This window comes from Amblyomma maculatum, chromosome 3, assembly GCF_055883805.1.
Source record: "Amblyomma maculatum isolate TAMU_Amacu chromosome 3, ASM5588380v1, whole genome shotgun sequence".
Taxonomy (NCBI): Eukaryota; Metazoa; Arthropoda; class Arachnida; order Ixodida; family Ixodidae; genus Amblyomma; species Amblyomma maculatum.
Window position 1 is genome coordinate 35,195,646 of NC_139346.1, and position 25,821 is coordinate 35,221,466.

The 25,821-nt window shown below is 43.5% G+C and overlaps 1 protein-coding gene across 1 annotated transcript in view; it reads left to right on the forward strand.

Moving 5' to 3' along the window:
* SppL (signal peptide peptidase-like protein) overlaps positions 1–25,821 on the forward strand; it is a 108,875-nt gene that overhangs the window by 56,180 nt on the left and 26,874 nt on the right. The window contains exons 2-6 of the mRNA XM_084597446.1: positions 9,803–9,880; positions 15,173–15,228; positions 19,074–19,193; positions 20,257–20,335; positions 21,243–21,355. Coding sequence (XP_084453572.1) covers positions 9,803–9,880; positions 15,173–15,228; positions 19,074–19,193; positions 20,257–20,335; positions 21,243–21,355 — 446 coding nt within the window. The remainder of the gene's footprint in view (positions 1–9,802; positions 9,881–15,172; positions 15,229–19,073; positions 19,194–20,256; positions 20,336–21,242; positions 21,356–25,821) is intronic.

Genomic DNA, 25,821 nt, shown 5'->3' on the forward strand with positions numbered 1-25,821 from the left:
TTTTCAACTTAAAAGGCATGTGTCAGCGCCAAACACACACACACTCTCTCTCGCTATATGTATTCGCCAGTGCTGATTATCGATCCAGTGCTCCATTGAGTGCTTCGATTTGGAGGGCTTATTTAACTTTCAGTTTCTCGAGCGCACTTGAGCTCCGCCGTTAAGGGCCGGTATATGACGCGATAGCGTTCTCACTCTCTCTCTCTCTCTCACACACACACACACACACACACACACACACACACACACACACACACACACACACACACACACACACACACACACACACACACACACACACACACACACACACACACACACACACACACACGCACGCACACACACACGCACGCACGCACGCACGCACGCACGCACGCACGCGCGGTCGAAATATACGGAGACCTCCACTACGGCGTCTCTCATAGCCTGAGTCGCTTTGGGACGTTAAACCCCACAAACCAAACACGCGCACACGCACGCACGCATATATTATATAGCCATGCTGATGGAACCATAAGACCAAACTAAAAGCTCAAGAATGTCGATGCCTCTGGATTGTTTGAGCGGAGTAATACACATGCCGCCTAAAACTGCCCATCGGTCGCTGACTGTTTGTAAATTTTATTATACAGGACATGTTTACTTCGCCATTCTTGTTGACCTCGGTCGCACAGCGTGCTCGATCGCATGAATTAGGGCATTTCGTGTTTGGATATTTCCAACTGTTCGACTATGAATGATGGGTACGCGCTGTCCAGACGAGCGAGATTAGGTTCCGGCCAGTTTGATTATATGTAGTAATTGATGAATAACTGAACGTAGCAGAAAACTGCGCGTAGAGATGGGGCGTGCATGTCGGCGCTGCGTTGGTATCTTCTCATTATGCTATCCCGCAATGCTTATTATCGCTCGGAAAATGCGACGGGTGTTTTTCAGGACTGATCAAAGAACCGTGTTTGCCTTCAATATCGTTGAGTTGTTAGCGCGTCTATCTAGTTTTTGTGCATGTGTTTGTGTGTGTTCCTATTTGTTCTGAGAAAAAAAAAGTGCCTCATTGTATGCTATAGAGCACCGTGGTATAGAGGTCATCTTGCAAATACAGACAGTAGCGACAATTCTCGGGGGCTGTTTTTCGAGGCACTGCGTTATCATACATTGTCGGCATCTTGACGTCGGCTGTCAAATGGGATTCATGACCTACTGTATATCTCCGTTGTTTGCTCTCGTCGTAGGCATTGCATAATAAGGCACTGCGACTCGATTTCCGACGATGACTGCAGTGAAGCGGGCAGGAGCGTGCGTCGGCTACCGATAACCGCCGCATTGCGTTTTTTTTTTTTTTTTTCGTGGAATTTCTGCGCTTCGGTTGCTGTTTCGTCGCGTTTTCATGAACGGCGAGAAAAAAAGAGCAACGTTAATTCAGTTTGACCTTTTTTTTTATTTTTTTTTTCCACCCTTGGCCGCCTTGGCCGGACTGGTGCGATGAACCATTTTATCAACAGGAAGGGCGTTTCGTGTGCAGTACGCGGAAAATCCCCCTTTCTCTTCTGCCTGTGTTATCGACTGCGCTTTCGTTCTAAACTGGCAGCGAGAACCTGTCCACTGCCTCTCGTGCCGACTTCCTGAAAGGGGAACACAGCGGACGGCGTTTTTGCTTCGATGAAGCATAGCAGCCGGGCTCTGCCTCGTTTTGCTTGCCTCTGGTTGCGTGGCGAGCACAAAGCGCGATCGCTGACCCCCAGTGGGCGCGCATTTCTCTTGGGCAGCACAGCGAAGCGTGGCAGCTGCCGGTCGCGCGCTGTGCTTCCCACGTCCGCGTGGACCTTGCCCTTGTGTCGGAAGCGGCTTCCCAACCTGTGTGGACGCCGTGGACGAGGGCTGTACTCGACAAAGCTCGTGCTTTCGATTAGCTTGGCGCGGATGCAGTCACGCGAAACCCATGGTTACCTGTCTGGAAGTCGTGTTAGGCCTCGTTCTTGTTTTGTATTCAAGGTATACTCGATTGTGAATGTGCTAGTCCTAACACTCCCCCCTCCCCCCTTCCCAGCCCGAAAAAAAAAAAAAAACTGAAAAAAAAAAAAAAAAAAACCAAAGATTTCTTTTCGTGGGGTACGTGGGTGTGAAGGGCGGTGAGCAAAGCACAGGTGCGGTAATTCCTGTTCATTCTGGCAGGGGAAGTCCAACACTCGTGCGTCGAGAAGCGTATGGTCTCCTCCGTTGTCTGCGAACGTAGCAGAGCCGGAATCTTTCCCTTTGTTGCGCGCTTAAAAGGCTGCACTTCACGCTTCGTTCCTCGCCCCGAGGAGGGGTCCTGTCTTTCCTCCTCTCGATCTTTGGCGGTGAGTTTATGCCCCGAGTTTATGCGCTGTGCTTTAAAATCAAGCGTATATTCTGTTGCACATTTTTTTTTTTTAACACATACGGCGCACACGGGACGCGGACGCGGGACGGGACAGAAAAGAGTCTTGGGCAATGACGTCCAGCTATTTTTAGAAAGGAAGTAGCTAAGAAAATGCTCTGCTTCTGCGGTAGTTTTCTGCCTTGCTTGGAACCTCAGTAATGCTGCATAAAACGCACGCCTGGTTACTGTCTTGGCAGGTCTCCACAGAAACAAGTGCGACAGATACTGCACCTTTCCTCTCCTGTGAACCAATTATTATTATTATTATTATTATTATTATTATTATTTTATTATTATTGCTCTGTTGTCTCGAATATTCGCGGTATACATTTCATTATCCCATGGTGTATTTTTTAGTGGCAATAAAGTCTCCGCGTGAATATAAATGACGAAATTTGCTTTTGGAACGTCCCACATACTATCCTTGCCAAAATTAACCCACCAATAATGTGTGTTTCTCATCCATTTGGAGGAGCACTTGTTGCTTCGCACAAGCTTTAGATCGGTTTACCAAAAGGAAAACGCTTACCCTGCACCTTTTGAGACCTGTGGGTCTTTGAGAGGGCCATAAGGGCTTCACTGTGTGGCTGAGAAGCAAGATGTGAGGCCTGGTCACCTTCGACGAAGACAGTACTGATTAGAGCTTGCTGTGTACACAAACCCTTGGGTCACTAGATATTTCGAGGCATACAAGTTGAGCAGTGAGGTCTTAAAGGAGTTCAGTTCAGTTCAGTTCAGTCGTGTCCGACTCTTCGTGACCCTATGGACCATGTCACGCCACGGTTTCCGGTCTCTCACTATCTTCCTAACATCACATAACTTCATCTGCAGTGCCTCGAGGATGCCATCTAACCATCGCATTCGCTGTCTACCCCTTCTCCGGCAACCCTCAACCTTGCCCAACATCAAATCTTTCTCCAGCGACTCCTCTCTTCTCATCAGATGACCAAAGTAGCTGAGCTTTAACTTTAGAATTTGACCCTCCAATGAGCAGTCAGGGTTTATGGTCGACAATATCGACTGATTTGATATTTGGACTTCTGGCAGTCCAAGGAACTCTCAAGAGTCTTCGCCAGCACCACAATTCAAACGCGTCAATTCTTCGGCGGTCAGCCTTTTTCACAGTTCAACTCTCGCATCCATACATCACAACTGGAAAGACCATAGCACGAGTTATACGGATCTTGGTTGGCAGACTAATGTCTCTGCTCTTTACTAGGCAGTCAAGGCTAACCATTGCTCTCTCTCCCAGAAGGAGGCGTCTCCTAATTTCATGGCTGCAGTCTCCTTTCGAGGTAATCTTGGAGCCCAAGGACAGAAAATCTGTCACAGCTTCCACTTCTTGTCCATTGATGCTCCAGGACTTGATAGGGCAAGACGCCATGATCTTTGTCTTTTTAATGTTCAGTTTAAGCCCGAACTTCTCACTCTCTTCTTGTACGCGTATCAGAAGTCTCTTGAGTTCCACTTCACTTTCTGCCATTGAAGTGGTACCATCCGCATATCTAAGGTTGTTGATACGTTTTCCAGCAATCTTCACTCCAGCTGAAGACTCGTCCAGACCGGCCTTCCTCATGATGCACTCTGCATATAGGTTAAATAGGCAGGGCGACAGTATGCAGCCTTGCCTCACTCCTTTCTCAATCAGAAACCAATCAGTAAGACCATGCCCAGTTCTGACTGTGGCCTCTTGCCCTTCATACAGGTTCCTGAGGAGACAGATGAGATGAATTGGAACTCCTATTTCTTGGAAAGCTTGCCACAATCTGCTGTGATCTACGCAGTCAAACGCTTTCGCATAATCAATAAAGCAGAAGTAGATGGGTTTCTGGAACTCTCTTGCTTTTTCCATGATCCAGCGAAGGTTAGCAATTTGGTCTCTAGTTCCTCTGCCCTTGCGAAACCCGGCTTGCACGTCCGGAAGCTCCCGATCCACATACTGCTGCAGCCATACCATGGAGGATTTTCAACACCACCTTGCTAGCATTCGAAATAAGCGTGATCGTGCGGTAGTTGGAACAATCTTTGGCACTGCCTTTCTTTGGAATGGGGATGTAAACTGACCTCCTCCAATCCTGTGGCCACTGCAGGGTTTTCCAAATCTTCTGACATAATGTATGCAGAATGTTAACAGCGTCATGGTTGAGGTTTTGAAGCAACTCAGCTGGAATGCCATCAATTCCGCTAGCTTTGTTCTTAGCAAGGCTGGCTAAGGCCCATTCAACTTCACTCTTCAGGATGCTCGGCTCGAGATCAGTAATCACAACTGTCTTATATTGGGTTTGCACATTCGGGTCCTTCTTGTACAGTTCTTCTGTGTATTCCTGCCACCTCTTTTTTATCTCTGAGGCTTCAGTGAGGCCATTGCCTCGTTTGTCCTTTATCATGCCCAGCATAGCACAGAAGCTTCCTTTGATATCTTTGATTGTCTTATACAGAGCTCTTGTGTTCCTTAATTCGCTGTTGTCCTCAACTGCTTGGCACTGTATGTTCAGAAAGGCATTCTTATCTCTTGCTATTTTCTGAAAATCGGCATTGAGAACCTTGTATCTTTCTCTTTCCCCCATAACTTTTGCCATCCTCCTTTCCTCAGCTATTTGCAAAGCCTCTTCAGATAACCAGTTTGCTTTCTTGCATTTCTTTTGCTTTGGAACTACCTTAGTAGCAACTTCTTGTATTATATTACGAACATCAGTCCACATCTCTTCGGGCTCTCCGTCTTCTAGATCTAATTCTTGAAATCGATTCCTCACTTCCACAGCATATTCTAATGAAATTTGATCCAGATCATACCTGAAAGGCCTTCTAGTTTTCTGCGTTTTCCTCAATCGAAGCTTAATTTTGGCAACAAGAAGCTGATGATCGGTGCCACAATCGGCCCCAGGCCTTGTTTTTACTGGTTGTATAGCGCTTCTCCATCTCTGCCGGCAAAGAATATAATCGATCTGATTCCTGTACAGACCGTCCGGTGAAGTCCATGTGTACAGGCGCCTCTTGGGCTGTTGAAAATTAGTATTCACTATGGTCAGGTTGTTTTCTTGACAAAACTCTACTAGCCTCTGCCCAGCTTCATTTGGCTCACCAAGACCGAACTTGCCTATAATTCCTGATATTTCTTCACTCCCGACCTTAGCATTCCAGTGTCCTATGAGAAAAACGACGTCTGATGATGGGGTGCGGTCTAAAAGGCATTGTAGGTCCGCATAAAATCTCTCAACGTCCGCTTCTTCAGCAGTAGGGGTCGGTGCATAGACTTGGATAACTGTTATGTTGAAAGGGTGACCTTGGATCCGAAGTGAAATCATTCGGTCGTTTTTGGGGTTGTACCCTAGCACTGCTTTGCCCATTCTTCTGTTTACTATGAGAGTGACCCCATTCCTTCTCTTGGATTCGTGCCCACAGTAAAAGACATAATGGTCGCCGGAGTTAAATTCTCCCATTCCGGTCCACTTGATCTCGCTGATACCCAAGATATCAATGTTCAATCTGTCCATTTCTCGCTTGACGACATCCAGTTTACCTTGCGTCATAAATCTTACATTCCATGTTGCTATGTGATATATCTCCTTGCAACATCGGACTTTCCGGTCGCTTCCCGACACATCCACAACTGAGCGTCCTTTTGGCTTGAGCCCAGCCGCTTCATTCGTCCTGGAGCTACTAGGAATCACCCTTTGTCCATCCCCAGTAACATGTGGGACGCCTTCCAACCTGGGGGGCTCATCTTCCGGCGCCATATCATTAATGGTATTGTGACTGGCCATAGGGTTTTTTTGGCAGGAAATACTGAAGTGGGTTGCCGTTACCTTCTTCAGTGAATCACATTTTGTCAGAACTCTCTGCCGTGACCTGTCTACCTTGGGTGGCCCTGCACAGCAGAGCTCACGACTTCTTTGAGTTTCACAAGCCCCTCCGCCACGACAAGGCAGTGATCCATGAAGGGGCTTAAAGGAGTAGAGATTTGGCATCTCTACTCCTTTAAAAAAAAAAAAATAAAGGAGTATAGATGCCAAATTTTTGTTGTGCATTTTATGGAATGATGCGTCGTACATTACAAGAAATAACTATCCATGTGTAATGCTCCAAAGAAACAGTAAATAATTTGTACTAATTGAATTTTTTGTCCTATGCAGTTTTGTTTTCAAGTGCAGTAAGGTGACCGTGAAGTCATAAATTTATACTGATGGCCTGTCAGGCATGCAAAAGCTGCAGTTTTTATCACTGCTTTACATTTTAGCTTACAATAATGCTTACACAAGTCTGCCCAAAATGAAAGCAGCAAGAAATGAATGACCAGTGATTATATGTCAGTTTTCTTCAACCCTACTTGACCAGTGCGCATAAATGATGTCTCGGGCGTTGGTCAGCCCAGCGGCTGGAACCAAAACCGAAACAGCACAATAGCTCAGTTATAAATTACTTATCTGGAAACCAAAAATTTTCGTGTCTATACTTCTTTAATGCATTTAATAGGCGTTAAAACTACTTATCATGGCTGTAGTTAATTGTATTTTGAACTGTAGAGCAGGCCTGCCAACTGCTAACTTGTGTTGTTTCTCCTTTTGTGTTAGCCAAGAGGTGTACTTGTGCTTGTCAGAATGTCAGCTTTCAGCACACCTTTTTTCTGAAGAGTGTCACTTTGCACCTAAGATTTTCTTTGTGGCTTGTATTCTGCATTGTGTGTTATGGCTCTTTTGGGACTGTTGCAGAAGTGGATGATTTTTTAGAAGTCTCGGAAAGAAAATTTGTATATGAAGCATTTAAACAGTTCCAGTGGAACATATAGTAGAATGTGGCTATTCGCCGCGAGATCGACCTAGAGGTGGCGCCACCGTCACTCCGGTAGTGTGGATCAGCAGCCGGCGGCGCTCGCAGAAATGCACGCTGCGTGGGTCTGCTTCCGAGTTTACGGCGGGTTTGTTGGCGATGAAATCGTGTCTTCTGCAGTATTTCTGCAATATTGCAGAAAAACCAAGGATTTCACCAATGCTGCAGAAGAAGAGCGGATTTTAGGAAAACAAAGCACGCAACCACCAGTCTTCTAGATTTACTTTGCACGTTTCTTGCGCTGTACCGCACTCACGTGCCTAATGCTTGGGCCTGCCTAATGACAGCTTTGTTTTTCTTATCCACTTTTAATCAGTTTGCACGTTTCTCATGCGAGTGAGACCGGCGAATTTAGTGTCAAGTCTACGCAGATACAAGGTTCATGCTCTGACCTGCAGTAATTTAAATTGAATCGATAAAGCCTGGTTCATTATATCGTACTTGACTCAAGGATTAAGCAGGTTAAATATTGCATTGGCAGCCCACTGCATGGCGAGTTGCTTTAAACGGAGTGCACATCAACTCTGGCCCAGACAACCACGCACATGTATTCTCCAAATATGAGATCACGCCGACACTGCACAGGAAACCTCACCGCACAAGAAAGCTGATTGTTCATGTGTACAGCGCTGAGTGGATTAAATTTGTCGAGATGCTTTTTGTGGCCACTGTCATAGAATGTGATAGTGTATTAATGCTGCGCCACTAACTGTAAATGATTTCCTGAAACCGAGGAAAGTATAAGGGATTTCTGATGTGTGTGATGTTAATATATAACGGGAAATTAGTAGTGTAATTATTTTGCTTTGCAATGGGAATAAATTTCACCCTGTGAGAAAACTTTTACACACTTGACAGAATTTACAATAATCAGCGATTAATTTTTAGTAACGTTAAAGTGCAAGCTACGAATTACTCGCTGCAAAGACATCGATATAAACTGCGCATGGGCACTGTCATGTTCTGGGAAGCAATTTTACAGGCTGAAAATTTCTTTATCACTAATTATTTAGCAGTGACTAAATCTTACGCGATGTAAAATATTAGGGTTGCTTCCAAAACAGATGCCGGATATAAAATTATTCCGAAAGAAATGGAGGTCATCTTATTACGCGACTATAAAAAATGTATTTATTCCCGAACTGAACACAACACTGATATTTAAGCCCGCATGAAGCTGTTTTACTCCCCCTGTCAGAAATGACGAGTTTTGTTGGAAGACAGCACTTGGACGAAAAGGGATTATATGATTATAATAGGCTACCAGTAAAGTACCTTGATCTAGGTGTATTATGTAATATTTAGGGTAACAATTAGGTGCAGGGAATATGTTTCCCAAACATTCGAGCATTTCTCTAAAGCAAAACGGGCTCACTAAAACTTTTACGGATGCATAGAAGCCTTCAACAACAGAAGAAAAGAAATGGATATTGACCCTGGTTTAACGCATGAAAGTGGCATCGGCTATGACGGATGATTGCAGAGGCTGGTTTTGGTGTCGTTTTTTTTTTTTCATTATTAACACCACATTTACCACGTGGGATTGTTTATTGTGCAGTCAAATCCCACAGCAGAGGAACGCCTTTCGAAACGGTTGTGATTGAATCCCCCGTTCTCGAAATCAGCAGTCGAACGCCCTTACCATTGAGACACCACGACAGAGGTTTAAAAGAAAAAAAAAAAAGGCAAGAAAAAAAAAACAAACAAAAACACAAAGTACTCACACAACTCTATCGTGCATACAGACGGCATAGCAGACATAGAGTGGTCTGTTCAAACTGCATTCTGCTATATGAAGCAGTCTGCGGTTGCATATGATTTAGTAGCTGTGGTATTCCAAATAGAAACGGGAATATGCGATTTCTGAGCGTTTGCATTAATTTTTATTCACGGCAACGACCTGTTTTGCTTTGACACGGAGGTAACGACAGTACCACTTCGTTTGAGACATTGCATGTCAAAGGATCTCAAGCGCCGAAGACCGCGGTGGATGATGTCCTTATCCAAGCATGTCATGCTCGATACGGACAAGTATATATTTTTTTTTAATGAAGCTTTGGGTTATAAACTGGTCATATTTATTTTGCAAGAGGCATATAAGTAAGCAAAAGCTCACAGGAACTGCGAAACAAACAAAAACACTCCTGTACAGGCCACATGCGCGCGCGTAAATCACTGCGGGCTGGCACGCGACGCGAAAACGCATCCACACTGAGTAGGTTTCGCCGCTGAACCGCAAGGTGGCGACTCTGCTCGATCTCGAGGCCAATATGCCCTTTTATGTACGTAATATTTCACTTAATATTATCTGACCTATAAAAGAAATCTTAGTATGAACTTTCATGAAAAAGGTCGATAAAGAGCTGAAAAAGGCATGGGTATAAAAGTACGGAACCGTAATAAAATTTTCAAAATATACAAAAAGTGTTACCTTGTCTTATCTTTCTTACTTTTGAAAATATATTTCACGTATATGCAATTTTCTTGTTTTGGTGGGAAGTAGGTGTCAGAACACTCTCTCTGATGAGTCTGCAGGGGACTGACATTCTGTTGTTTTTTCTTGTTATTGTGCAGGGCGTACTCCCTGGTGGACTCGTCACGTGTGTCCACCTTCCTCATCTCCATTCTGCTCATGGTGTATGGCAGCTTCAGGTGAGCTTGCTTCACATATGCACAGATGCATGCACATACACGTGCACACTGCTTAGACCTGTCCGAGGTGCTCTGATGTGTGCTTTCTTGTGTAGCTCTTCTTCAGAGGTGAATAACCAGACCTGGGCCCACATTCCGGAAGGGTCCAGTACCGAACACATCAGAATATATAGTATATATGGGGCTTTCTCTTCCCTTTTTTTCTTTTTTGTTTTTGTTAGATGAAAATGCAAATACTGCCACTGTCAGACTTAATCACGAAGAAGCTCTTGCCACTTTTGAACCCAAAAGATTGGTTTTTTTTCCCATCTTCGAACTCTTTAAAATAAATCATTTGTAGCACAGATGTTGTATATATACAACTGTTAATGCAGTGGGCACTAATGATTAACAAAAAATGATGTTCATCATCATCATCATCAGCAGCCCAACTATACCCACTGCAGGGCGAAGGCCTCTCCCATATTTCTCCACTTAACCCGGTTCTGTGCTAGCTGCATCCACTTGACCCCTGCGAACTTCTTAACCTCATCTGCCCACCTAACTTTCTGCCGCCCCCTGCTACGCTTTCCTTCCCTTGGAATCCAGTTTGTTACCCTAAGCGACCATCGGTTATCCTCTCTTCGAACTACATGTCCTGTCCATGCCCATTTCTTCTTCTTAATTTCCATTAGAATGTCGGTAACTTGAGTTATTTCTCTGACCCACTCTGCACGCTTTCTGTCTCTTAATGTTACCCCTACCATTTTTCGTTCCATAGCCCTCTGGGTTGTCCTCAACTTAAGTAGAACTCTCTTGGTTAGCCTCCACGTTTCAGCCCCATAGGTGAGTACAGGTAAGATGCAACTGTTATATACTTTCCTCTTTAGCGATGCCGGTAAGCTGCTAGTCATAATCTGTGAGTGCTTGCCAAATGCGCTCCACCCCAATCTTATTCTTCTTGTTATTTCCTTTTCATGGTCCGGATCTGCGGTTACTACCTGTCCTAAGTAGACATATTCGCCTACTACTTCCAATACTTCGCTACCTAATGTAAACTGCTGTTCCTTTCCGAGGCTGTTGAACATTACCTTAGTCTTCTGCATATTGATTTTCAAGCCTACCTTTCTAATTTTCCTGTCTAGGCCACCAATCATTATTTGCAGGTCATCCCCCGAGTTGCTTAGCAAGGCAATGTCATCAGCAAATCGCAGATTACTGAGGTATTCTCCATCTACCCTTATCCCTAACTGCTCAAATTCCAAGTCTCTGAATACTTCCTCTAAGCAAGCTGTGAATAGTACTGGGAAGATTGTGTCTCCTTGCCTAACACCTTTCTTTATGGGAATTTTGTTACTTTCTTTATGCAGAACTATGGTTGCTGTGCAGCCGCTATATATATATCTTCCAGCACTTTCACGTACGGCTCGTCTACCCCCTGATTTCGCAATGCCTGCATCACCGCCGAGGTTTCAACTGAGTCAAATGCTTTTTCGTAACCAATAAATGCTATGTGTAAGGGCTGGTTATATTCTGAGCATTTTTCTATCACCTGATTGATGGTATGGATATGATCGATAGTTGAGTACCGTTTCCGAAATCCTGCTTGATCCTTTGCTTGATTGCAGTCTAAGGTTGTCCTAATTCTATTAGCGATTATCTTAGTAAATACTTTATATGTAACAGACAGTAAGCTGATTGGTCTGATTTTTAAGGTCCTTAGAGTCCCCTTTCTTATGAATGAGGATAACGTTTGCATTCTTCCATGGTTCCGGTACCGTCGATGTCACCAGGCACTGCGTATACAGGGTGGCCAGTTTTTCTAGCACGATATCCCCCCCCATCCTTCAAAAAATCTGTAGTTATCTGATTCTCTTCAGTTAATTTCTCCCTTTTCGTAGTTTTTAATGCTTTCTTGACCTCGTCCTTCGTCACTGGTGGAACGTCTGACTGTTTTTCTCTACTGTCAAACTTATTACGGTCCTGACTTCTTTGGCTACTGTAGAGATCTGTATAGAACTGCTCGGCTACTTTGACTATCTTGTCCATATTCGCGATGACGTTGCCCGCCTTGTCCCTTATGGCATACATCTGGTTTTGGCAATGCCCAATTTCTTCTTAACCGCTTTAAGGCTTCCTCCGTTCTTTACAGCATGCTCAATTTTCTCCATGTTATCGGCCACCTTGCGCTTATTGATTAGCTTTTATATCTCGGCCAATTCAATCTGGTCTGTTGAATTGGAAGCTTTCATACTCTGGCGTTTCTTAATCAATCTTTCGTCGTCTCCTTAGACAGTTTACCGGTATCCTCTCTAACTATCCTACCGCCTACTTCTACCGCACATTCAGTAATGATATCACTGAAATTATTGTTCATTGCTTCTAGGGTAATGTCGCCATCCTCGTTGAGAGCTGAATATCTATTCTGTAGCGAGATCCTGAACTCTTCTGCCCTCCCCCTCACCGCTAATTCGTTGATGGGTTTCTTTCTTACTAATCTGTTGCGTTCCTTCTTCAGATTTAGGCTAATTCGGGACCTCACCATCCTGTGGTCACTGCATCACACTTTCCCGATTACCTCTACATCTTGCATAATGGCGAGGGTTGAACACATTATGAAGTCAATTTCATTTTTAGTCTCCCTGTTAGGACTTTTTCATGTACATTTCCGGTTCTTTCGTTTGCTGAAGTAGGTATTCATGATTCTTAGGTTATTGCGCTCTGCAAACTCAACTAGTAACTCCCCCCTGCTATTCCTAGAACCAATTCCAGTCACCTACTGCCTGGTTTCCTGCCTGCTTTTTCCACACCTTGGCATTGTTTTTGAAGTCACCCATTAGTACAGTGTACTGCATTTTTACTTTCCGCATTGCCGATTCTACATCTTCGTAGAAGCTTCTTTCAACTGCCTGGTCATCATAACTACATGTAGGTGCATAGGCCTGTACAACCTTCAGTTTATACCGCTTATTAAGCCTAATTGCGATGCCTTCCACCCTCTCATTAATACTATAGAATTCATTTATATTACCCGCTATATACTTATTGACAAGGAAACCTACTCCTAGTTGTCGCCTCTCTGGTAAACCTCGATAACACAGTACATGCCCATCCTTCAGTACAGTATATGCCTCATTCGGCCTCCTAACCTCACTAAGCCCTATGATATCCCATTTCATACCCTCTAGTTCCTCTAACAGCACTGCTAAACTAGCTTCACTAGCTAGGTTTCTAGCGTTAAACGTTGCCAGGTTCAGTTTCCAATGGCGGCCTGTCCAGCGCAGCCAGGAATTCTTAGCACCCCCTGCTGCGTCACAGGTCTGACCGCCGCCGTGGTCAGTTGTTCCGCAGCCGCTGGTAACTGAGGGCCGGGGTTTTATGGAGCTTATCATAGGAGGTTGCGGCCAATTACTACACCAGGCTAGCCAACTCCTGTTCTGGTGAGGGAGTGCGTTGCCGGAGGTAATTACCGGCATCAGGTCGCACTCCAAACCTGTTTATGCAATTCCATCGACACTCGGATTTTTTTTTTTTTTTTAAATCCGGTGGAGAATTGCGCGGCACCGGGATTTGAGCACTAGTCCTCTTGCATGCAAGGCGGATGTTCTACCGCTACGCCACCGCTGCACCGCTGCAGCAGACTTTAAAATGATGTTAACAGGACATATATGTGAGCTGTCATGGTGTAACCATGCTGCGATTCCAACTGACTGGCATGGACCAGAGTAGACGCTTTCAGAATATGAACCCTGGCCACAGGTTGCTGCATACAGAATATTAATGCAAGCATTGTTTTATTGTTCTTAAAAAAAAAATGGTCTCCTCCTGCCAAGTTGCATAGATGATGTTATGTTCAGGTTCTTAACCAGCACTCGTTTTAGCGCAGACTGCTTGTGTGCAGGCTGTAGCTAGTCGCTCTTAGGTTTGACAGTTTCTGACGCAGCCTGGTGACAGCACTCATGTTTGTTGAACCTAGCCTAATAGAGTGGCGTGTGTACCGAGGTCTGTATCACGTTTCTCACTTGATGTGCTAACTTGTGAATGCATGTGCAAAGTCCATCATAGCATCTAATTCAGCATACCAACCAGTTGCTTGTACACGACACATTAAGGGTGCAAAAAAAAAGTTGTAGATGAAAAGGCATTTTTTTTATGAAAGAAAGAATGAGTGTGGTGATCCAAATGGCAGCTTTAGCGAATTTTTTGTGCATTTTTCACCAAAACTCTGGATACAGTCTTTCTCTGTTCGCATGTGTCCGCAAGTATGTCACCTTTGTGTGAAAAACAAGGGGGGCAGGAGCGGCGGGAAAATAGAAAAATAACCAGAAAAGGTGCAGCCAGTTCAGCTACGCTGGGAAAACGTGAAATGCGTGCGAAAACATGTGACATTTGATTTTGCTTTCAGTTCAAGACTAGGGCTTCAGCGTGAGGCTTCAGGTAAAAGTTTGCAAGGCTGTGACTAGGCTTTGGTGGGAGTGCACTATAATATGTTGGGACCACTTAGCGCACCTTGAGAGGGCAGTGAGAAAGTGGTGTGTTTGGATCCACTGCACAGAGATGGAATTGGAGAAAAGATCGGCGGTGCACAGCATGAGTGTGTGGCAGTTTTCTACTCACTTCCCACTTGAAATACCTGGGTTCAAATCTGCCCCGACATTTTTTTTTTTCTGCTAACGTGAGAGATTGAGGCTGCAGACATATCTCAGGGTTTCCAATTTATCCCATGAAGTAGTGCTTCCACACTAAAATGGAAGTTATGCATGCAAGTACCCCATATCAGGACATGGATGTTGGTGTGCATGCAAGATAAATTGAAAATGCTATTGCATCACCGCTCTGACTATCCTTCTGTGAAGTTCTGTGGTTGTGTTAAGGATGCAGGTTTATCGATCATGTATGAAGACCTGTTGGGAAGGAAGCAGCTGCATCCTACAAGATTTGGAAGCTTTCTCTTGAGTGCCTTTGTATGCTTCGTGTTAAGGGTGCATAAGGTGTAGTGGTTACAAAAGATTGATTGATTGATTGATTGATTGATTGATTGATTGATTGATTGATTGATTGATTGATTGAAATTTTATTCAGACAAGCTTGGCCTGAAGCCAGCAATTTTGTTAAGATTATTCCATGGTAATTTGTTCTCTCGAGCATTCCCCAGACAGTTGGCTGGAGCCATTAGCATGGTACAAAGTAAAAGATAATATGCTGCATTTGGACATGCAAGTAGCCATGTTTTATATATTAAAAACGTAGCAAGACATGTTGTGCACAAGACAGCAAGCAGCTGAGTGTGATTGGCACTTTCTTTCATTGCAGGTCACTCAACATGGAGCAAGAGCAGAAAGAGCGCAACGGCCAGGGAGCCGATAACAGTCAGTCTATATTTATTTTATTTTTACGGTTTCCTCTGGTAACAGCTTGTTTGACAGTGCAGGTGATGATCATGTGTTTGCTTTTTCAATTAGCTTTTGGTCTCTGGTATTGCAGTGGAGGGCTGCCTAAATTTGCAGTGTGTTTCAGGAGCAGATTGGATGATGTGCTGCTTTGGAAACTTCAAGCTGTCCGGTTTTTTTGTGTAAGGAGATTGGAGCAAGCTGTGGGCAATACTAGCAAATGAAAATCAAAATGGTGCCCTTTGGCAAAGGGCACTCGCATTCCGACTAGTCACTGCCGCGGAATGATTTCATTGAAATGGCTGTGCAAAATTAGGGCATGGCTGGATCACTGAGTGTTACGAACTGTGAAACCATAAATCTCGTACTTCCTTCAGATGAAGGAGGAGGCTGAGCTTAGTGTCATCATCATGCGAGCTATATGTGCTCTTGCACTTCTGGGATGACAACATGACTGTTTCTCTCATTGTCATTCTGGACACCACTCAAGTCATGGGAAGTGTTCTATTTTGATGATAATGGCATTGTCAGTGGATATGGGTTGGTAATGCATGCAGATTGTTGACCCAGAAGCCTGGTGCACTGCAATTTTTGAGGGACAGCAAAATGAACTGAAATCTGCCTGTACCTGAGCGTATTCATCTACCGTGATCTCTTCAGTTATTCATGCATCATGGACAGTTTTGGGGCTTGCAATTCAAATTGGCAATTTAGGTGCGCTATGTTATTGGTTAGGTATGTTAAGGATAAAATCACTTGTTCAGTTTGTTTCCTTTCTTTACGACACAGCGTGTGTGTTCCTGATGCACATTTTTATTCATTACATCTCGAGTATTCATGTTAGGGTTGCAGGCTGGTGTACCGCACTTCATATGACACACAGGCACTGCTCCAAAGACTAGCACAGCCAATTTCCTAGGGTACCTTCATGCTCATAAGAGAGCACGCCATGTTTTCAACGCTAGAAGCTTGCAGCTCTCTTGAAGCAAATAAAGCAATTTAAATGTTTAAACTTTCAAATCTTGACAGATAAAATGCAGTAAAAACTTGTTGCTCCCAATTAATGCACTCAAAATTGCACAAAATAACAATGACTCATAGTGTTCAGTATTTGTTTTTCTTTTTTGACAATACATTCTTAGAGAACGGGGTTTCCCAGCAAAGATGCTCGTAATTATGCCAAAATTGGTTTGTGTTGTACGTTTGCGCAAACAGGCCAAACGTGGTGGCGCGCAGCAGAAATGGCAGAAATGCCCACTTTGGCAGCCTTTTTTATGCTATAGAGATAATGGAGAGTCCTAACCGATGAGGGAGATACATATCCCAGTTACTTTTGCCTTTGCTGTTAATGGACTGGATGTGTCAAGCTGGTTTGCTTGTGCAACTGAGTACTTACTCTCTGTGGTGGAAAACAGAAATGCCACTGGAACTATGCAAGCAGGGGAGAGAGGCCTTTTCGAACCTGGCACAAGCAAATGCTGATTGACATTTTGAAGATGTGTTAGTAAATGCCTTTGTGCCTCATTTTTCATAATTAACAAAATTTTGCAGTGTTAAATCTCCCTAAGATTGTTCACAGGCACTTCAATGAGGTTCTGCTTTATTTGCAGTTATGACATCCCAAGTTACCGCACATTTCAGAATTTTGTATGTTCTTTTATAGTGTTCTAACTTGAACATGCCTGTTCAGTAAACTGCAATGTAGTACGAATGTGTTTTTACTAGCGTAGTTCTTATATATAACTTCTGCACTATCGCTTGTGATGCACGAACTAGATCATGGACAAATTTGGAAAGTGGGCCAAAATGGATACTTCGCTTGGACTGTTGTATTTGGGGCTTTGTTTTTATCAGGCTCAGCAAAGCAGTGCTTTTGCTGCAGACGAGCCAGGATGTGTCGGTTTGGCTGCCAGACAAGATTCCAGGAAGAGAATGTCTGCATTGCCTACCCGCTTTTTTATCTAAGCATCATTGTGGATGTGATAATGGCAGCAGACAAAGCAGAAGCAATTGCCAAAGTGTGGTCGCCGCGCTTCATATCTTGAACAACATTGTCTTTGACAGTAGCTCTTGTGTTGTCAGGTTGTTTGTTCAACCCTGAGGCGTGAAAAATTATCAAAAGTCAGGCTTTTGCCATGATGTCACACCAGAGAGCTTCCTGAAAGTGTACTAAATGGGATGCTAGTGCAGCTGATTGGAAAGCATTGAAACCTATTGCGTGTTGCACAATTAGAGGCGCAATGTAGAATGCTTCTCCCAGCTAAACCGCGGAATCCTCGCAGTTCAAATTTTGCACAGAAAGGGTATTTTGTTACTAGTTTTCTTTAATACCAAATTTGTATTTGTAGCAACGCGCTGTATATGCTAATTTGTTGCAAACATAGCATTAATTCTTAGCTCAGGGTCGAATAACTGCATCGGCATGCATTTGATGTATTTGCTATGATTGTTTTTTAATGTTTAAATCGTTCTTTTTAATTTATAATACTTTAAACATTTTCATCGCCTTTATTGTCACCTGCATATTTCGTATTCTTTTATTGCCGAGGAAAATAAGTTGATTTTTGTTCTGTTAGCCTGAAGAATGCAAGACGAAGGTTTTTTTTTTTTTTTTTTTTTTTTTTTTTTTTTTTCTCCAAATATTGTGGGTATGTGTGAATAGCATCTTCTAACATCTGAATCACATATGAGCAATCTGGCTTAGGTGCCAAATTAAATGCAAATAGAACAGTGGTAGAGCAGAATGAAATGTGGATATCATATTTAGAAATATTTCCTGTTTGTGCAAATATTTGTACCAAAGTAATAATTGTGCAAAACAGCAAAGTGCTAAGTACAGCGTGGAAGTACGGCACTTTTATTTTTAGAGTTGTGGCTGTAGCTATAGGGCTATAGTAAAGTCCTCACAAGAATTGATTTGCAGAAATAAACATTCTTGATCTCATTGATAAAATACGTGTTTTGATTCTAAATGGTGTCAGCTTAAAGTGAAATTGTTCTCTTGAGATCGTGTGTTTGTGCTCACTGTAATGGACCATTTCCCTGACTTTTCAAGGAGGACCAGCCACGTTACAGAGAATTAATTGAATTATGATTTTGATATTTTACACCTTTCAGGGCTGTTGGAACCTTTTTCAATTCTTCTCAGTTTTAGCAATTGTGTGCATGGTTAATACTATGTCGGGGCAAGAAATAACATTGCCGACCCATTTGGCAAACTTATGAATGACATCTGAATGACTTAGTGTATGAATGACATTTCACTTTTTTTTTTCTTATTTTGTTCTGTCTCGAAACCCATTGGTGTTTGCTGGTTGCAGGACAAGAAAGAAATGAAACATTCATTTACCTTGCATTTTAATAGTACACTGCTTAATGTATAAATGCGTCTTATTATTATCATCACTGAATTTTGGGCACAGTCCTTAAGTGAGGTTCAATAGCTTTGTGATCTCTTTAAATGAGTCAGTTCTGTTCAACCAGCACTTCACTGGAACTGCATTCCTCGAGAAGCTGCGTGCTCAGCGCAAAAGCGTCTGTGGGCTGTCCCACTTCTCTTGTCTTTCTCTCTCTTTTGTACCTTCAGTTTCGTCAGCAATTATTGTTACACTCACATATCTCACATAGTTTTCAGGGTTGAAGTTATTGCTCGAATTTGTGTTTTGCATCATGACACCCATGATAGCACTGTGTGTTTGCTTAGTCTTTAGTGGGCACACTGTGGAATATTTGTTTATTTATGGCTGTGGCTGATGCTACCATTGCTGTGTGAAGTGAGTCATTTGTGACTAGGGTAATTTTCCTATGTTTTTCTCTGTGTGCAGACGTGCAGACTCTGGACACGATGCAAGCGCTATGCCTACCCCTGGGCGCTTCCATCTCGCTTCTGGTCATGTTCTTCTTCTTCGACTCCATGCAGATGCTCTTCGCCATCTGCACTGCAAGTGGGTGCCCTTCCTTTCATTATCCACCCCATTTTTTGGACACTCTGGTGTATCGAGAGCACAGGTAGTAACTGCAGATCTGGACCACATAAGGGAAATAACTGGGAGAATAAGATTGGGATGGAGCGCATTTGGAAGGTACTCAAACATTATGACTAGCAGGTTACCGGTATCTCGAGAGAGTAAACTGTGTAACAGTTGCATCCTACCGGTACTGACCTATGGGGCTGAAACGTGGAGGCTAACCAAGAGAGTTCTGCTTAAGTTGAGGACAATGAAAAATTGTAGGGGTGACGTTAAGAGATAGGAATTGTGCAGAGTGGGTCAGAGAAATAACTCAAGTCAATGACATTCTAGTTGAAATCAGAAAGAAAGAAAGAAAGAAATGGGCATGGGCAGGACACATAATGTGAAAAGAGGATAACCAATGGTCTCTAAGAGTAAGCAATTAGATTCCAAAGGAAGGAAATCGTAGCAGGGGGCGGCAGAAATTTATGTGGGCAGATGAGTTTAAGAAGTTTGCAGGGACCAAGTTGATGCAGCTAGCACAGGATCGGGTTAATTGGAGAAATATGGGAGAGGCCTTTTCCCTGCAGTTGGTGTTGTCTAGCTGATGAATATGATGGTAAATCTACCCTGAAATGAAAGGGAGAGGAGCACTTGTGAGGGGCTGCACTTTGTTACTGTCCTCCTCATATAGTCTGCCAAAGTTATCATTCGTGGCAGCAACACCTGTCAGCGTCTCTGACAGAGTTGTCAATGGGGTAACTTATGCAATGCTCAGTTGATGCTACTACCCACGATGGCTCGCTTTCATGTTGGCTTGTTTAGATTGGGTATGAATGCAATCTTGACACATTAACCTGGGCCATGTCACTATATGGCATTTCACATATTGTCACCCTGGGGTGAGGCTCTTCCCTTTCTTATGTGAGGTATGAGGAGGCATAATGTGCTTAGTGCCTCACCTCTTTGCTCTGTGTCACAACAGGTGGGCAGGTTGCAGATTAAGTTCACACTTGTGATGATGCAGTTGCTCTGTTGTTTGTTGTTGTGTACGCAGTAATCGCCACCATCGCCCTAGCCTTCCTGCTGCTGCCCATGTGCCAGTATCTCATACGGCCCTGCTCCAGTGGCAAAAAGTGAGCACATTTGCCTCCTGGCCCTCTCCGGTCCCTCCCGGCTATGCTGGCTAAAAAGTTGCTTACCGTTTCTTTGCACTGCGACTCCACCACACCTAGTGTCCATCTTGTAGATACCGTGTAACATCAGATTGTTTCATGTAGGTTTCTGCGCTGTCTACCGAGCATTGTCATTCATTCGCTTTCTAATTGCAGGTTGCCGACAACAGGGTTTCTACTAATTTTTATATTGCAAGTCAGCAACAACAGGGTTTTAGTCACTGGTCGCAGATAGCATTTTTTGAGATTGAGTAGACAACTTCATGTTAGTCCAGTGCGCACAGTATTTTAGGGGGAGCAGATATCATTTAAGGAAGTCATTGCTCATTATCATCCACCTGAGTGGAGCCATGCGTTTGGTAAAGGAAGCCATACAGCTTTCAACATGAACCTCATTATTGAAGAAAAAATCACCTGGTCTAGAATTCGGACCTGTGACTCTCACCTAGCTGCAACAGTTATTGTACCAACTAAAATCACCCCAGCTACCAAGAATTGACAAAATGAGGCTGTACCGATCTCCAACTTGAGTGGTAACATACAGCATTTAGAGAATCGTTAGTGTGGTAGGCTTACTGATTATCACCCACTTAAGAGTAGCTGCATAGCTTTCAGTTGTAGTTCAGCGGTTGTACTTAGGTGCATGCTAATGCACCTAAGTACAACCTCCTCGATTGACAACTTAAGGCTGTTCTTTTTCTACCACTTGGCTGCTTGTTAGGTTGCGCTAATGTGCAAGGGGGTTGTGGCTGCACCAACCCTTGTGTTCTGGTAGCTGTGAACACAAATTTTTTTTTTTTTTAAGAGGGGTGGGGGGTGCCTCTGCAGTGCCATCATTTCTATTCCTTTTGCTTTTCCTCCCGTGCAGAATTTCATTTGGGACGTGTGGCCGCTTCACGGCAGCAGAGCTGGTCTCTTTCTCCCTCTCGGTGGCCATTGTGTGCGTCTGGGTGCTCACGGGCCACTGGTTACTCATGGATGGTGAGTCCAGCACCTGCTTTTTCAATATTATGATACTGGAATAGCATGGTAGTGCTTGATTGCGCTGCTGCCCCCCCCAACAACAGTTCATGCTTCGCATCTGGTGGCATATTATGGTTGTATGCTATGGAAAAAAGCATTGCAGTATTAGTGGATGGGGCTGAGTGATACAATAACGGCTGAGGCCATAACGTACCGAAAAACATTTCTCCTTTATGTCTCTTGTCGCTGGCATACCACAGTTAAGGCTTTTGTATCTGCTCTCGTTCATTTATAATTGGAATACTTAAAAACTAATGGAGGATACAAAGTTAATGAGAATCAGCATGGGAAGGCAACGGGAGTTTATGAGTGGGCTAATACAAGTAGTTAAGGGGCATTTCTGTATAGGCCTACTATAGTTACTTCAGACTTGGCCTACGAAAGAGGTCAGAATGAAAAAATAATAGTATTAGACCACAGCGCACTTGGCACACACTGTGAGGTTATGTATAGTAACTTACTGATTTATAGCCCTGAAGCGAAAAGCAAATAACAGCTATAGACCAGATTTTTTAGCCGCTTCCAGGCGCGGTCATTTTTGGCCGATTGGCACACCGCCGCGCGGGCGCTTCCTTGGGGACTGCGAGGCCACGGTATTGCCGCGGCAGTGTCTGCCCAGTACCCACGTTTAGCTAATTTTCGGGCGTTAGAGAATATTGCCAAAAATGTTTTTACCGCACGGTGTGTTGGAGCAAGTTTATCTGCATTGTCATAGAGTTAAAATCGACTCGCTATTTGTGAAATTTAGTTCGACGTTCACATTAATTGTCTTGGTTCTCAGTACGAAGCCGTGCTATAATACTGCCGTTCCGTTGGGTGCCTTATTGACGAGGAAATGTTTGTGAACAATTGCAAACATTACTGTTGCGTATGACTCGCGTATAATTCCACTTCCACTGAGCTCTTCTTCCTTCCTGCCAACAATTTTGAACCTTACAAATTAGGCCATGCTGTCGTTTGATGGTGTGTGCCAGTCACACCAACAAATTATTGCTGTGTGCTCATCTGACTAGACAGGCTAACAGCAGGCAAGTTTTTTTGCACTTTATTTTTAAACACCGCTGCATTAGAATCAGTTCTTTTTATCCCTGAAAAATGTAGTGCCCATCAAATTTTTGCGCCGGCATGTCAAGCATGATACATCTTTTTTAAATCCTACACATATATTGCCGTACGTGCCAAAGAAAGAAACAGCAGCAAATAAATGCTAGCTGGAGCGTAACAACTCAATTCATGTGGTATATATAAAATTTAGCATCCAAAAGTGGCATCTGCTATGAGTTACATCGTATAGTGGAGTGCTCCAGAAATTTAACGACTACCTGCGGTTCTTTAACGTGCGCTGACATCTCACACTACACATGCGCCTTCAACTTCATCTTCATCGAAGGGTGGCCGTAGCTTCCCTGATCGAATCCATGTCTTTCGGCTCAGCAGTCAAGAGCCCTAATCACAGAGCCACCAGTGGAGGGCACACCACCCTTTCTTTTTTTCTTTTAGGGTTTGAACTAATATTACCACAGTAGCAGCTGAATACGAGTATATTTTATTTCGATGCTATTGGTGTGTGTGAAAGAGCTGTTTAGCCATTCAGGCCAAGTCATAGCATGTAATGAAATCGTGTTTTTTGTGCCTCAGGCAGATACTAAGAGCAAAAAGCTAATACGCTCAACCGTTTTGCACGCCAAATTCTCTCTGAAATAAAGAAATGGTAAACGAAAGTCAAAGGCACTGGTGGCCGAAAACACACGTTTTGCCTAAGCAACCTTCAGTGCGATGCTCGCCGATCAGGTTATATTTCGCACCATGGAGTCGGGTCCAAACGTTCTACATCGTCATGTGCAAAATTAAAAAAACGAAATGTGTGCATTTATTATATGTGAAGGACAGCCCCAGAAAAAAAAACACCACCCGCATAAACAACAATTTACAGTTCGCAACCTGCATGGTAGTCTACCGTCATATATTGCGTCAACGAAGGAACAATGCGCTTAGTACTCTCTGGAACAGGGACAAATGTGAGAACCGAGGCACAGCACACAGCAGCATGCATAGGTGGTAGAGTGCATTAACGACAGAATTGAACAACAATCGCTCACGAACACGTATTCAACGAGAGGCGCCCGTGCAACCCGCAGTCTCCTGGCCACGCACGCCTAACAGATGGCGCCTGGTGTTGAAAGTAGGAGCGCGCTAACAGCCTGCGCACGAGGGTAAAAAATTCTGGTCTATATCTTTCTGGTACTAACTTGTGGGACAGAAACAGGCTAACAAAATGTCTTTAAAATAAATTGAGGACGAAGCAGTGATATAATGAGGGCTAAAGAATAGAGACCAGAAGAGGGCAATGCAGATGAGAGAACAAGTTCATGGCAATGGCGTGTTAGCATGTAATGTAGAGAGCAAGTAACCGATTGTTCCTTTATGGGACGGAAGGGATTCCAAGGAAAGGGAAAGGAGGCATAGAGAGTCGAGTGGGAGAAAGGGATGAGAAAGTTACATGGAAGTGAGTAGATGGGGCTGGCTCAGAATACGGCTAACAGGAGGTCACCTTGTGGGAAGAAGCACTTACCTTGCAGTGGGCGTGTAATTAGTCAGATGATGATGATTACAGTTATGATGGTCAACGTTTTCTTTTGTCAAACCACTTAAATTTCACTGCTAGGCTGTATCAAGCTGCTCCTTAGAGCTTCCAAATTTCTCCGGTGTGGTCTGCTTGTGTAATCAGATGATTAAAAATTCTATCTTTTAATTGTTTCTAAAGAATATTTTTCAATATATGTTCATTATGGGCAATAGTTTTTTGTGGCAGATAGTTAAGCATGCAAAACACTCATCCATGTATATGGTGTAGCACTTGCTATTACAATGGCAGTTCTAACATCATTCAGGAAATGTGTCCATGCTTCCTCGTTCTCGGCCCGCATTTAGAAGAAAAAATGCAGAAGGTGCAGGAAAAAAAATGGGACACTTGCATAAGGGTTTATATGAGGCACACCAGTAGTTTAACTCTGTTGGTGTTATCAAAAAAATAGGCGACTTCTGAGGGGTCTTGGAACACTTTTTTTTTTTTTTTTTTTTAACGGATTAAGTATCAGAAAACCCTGATGTGACATATACCACAGTGCAGCTAGTCAAATTTTCTTTTATACAAGTATATAATATTTCACTTACGACTTACACATAAGAAAATATTTCAGTGTGAACTTTGTGAGAGAACAGTCGACCAGAAAGTGAAATGGTACAGATACGAAAATACGAAACTGTACCAAAAAATTTTGGAATGTATAGAATTTAGGACAATGCTTCGTTACGACTTCTGAAAATATAGCTCACATATTCGTGAGTTTCTTTTTATACTGTTAACTCTTTCAGGAGCGTAGAAAAGAAAGGGCGACTCTAAGGGATCTCAAACTAGCTTCTAGATTGCAGGCATGTAACAGCACATGAAAATCTGAGCTCTGACCTTGGCAGCATGTACAGAGCTATTGTTTACCAATGGGGCGGTCTTGAAAGAGTTAGTTTAATTGCGTAGCATCTTGTTGCTTGTGCTGCTACTTTCCGTTGCAGTGTTCGGTAAAGCTAGACAGTTGGGTAGTGCTACTGCTAGTCTGGTAGCATCTGCAGTAGTTTATATTTGATCTCTTTTGGGCTCTCCTTAACTGATCTCTCTGCCTGTCTCTCTGTTTTTACAGGGCAATGGTAAGCTAAACCAGCCGGTTTTTGTACCCTTGGGTGTTTTGCAGTGCATGCTGGGAAAAAAAAAAACTGAAGAAGTGGTACTGCCATCTGTGTGTGTGTAATGCCTGTGGATGTCTTGAATTTTGCACTTCGGTTATAACTTGGAACCCGTGTTTTGGAGGTAGTGCATCTATGCATTATGGTTCAGTGGATCACAATGTCTTTGTGAAAGTTTCGTTGCTCTTGACGGTATTAGTCAAACATTGTTGTGGAAGAAATGAGCTTTAACCTTGTTGCAATACATCATCTTAGAGTGGGGCGTGTGAATGTGTATATGAAGTATGCCTTCGAGCCCCTACTCCAAGAAAAGCAATATCCTGTATCGGGCGCTGCGAAAATCTCCCTGATTTGTTGAGAGCTTTTAGCATCTGTTACAAAAATTTCCGATTTGTCCGAGAAAGGTGGTGTGATCTCGACGTCACATACCCCGCCGATCAGTCAGCACTTGGCCAGGTCGTGTGACCTTGTTATGTCATCAACCTCTTAACCATTGGGGATAAAGAGAGAGAAAGTATTTCAATAAACGCAAACATTGAGATGTCAGCCAGTGATGAGATGACCCTGGCCGACTATTGCACACTGGGAAAGGGGAAGTGAATGGAGAATTAGTGTGCAAATAGAGGGTGATGATGTCATAGTACAGTGAATTGATTGGAGTGGTCCGAGTTATAGAGGTGACCGCA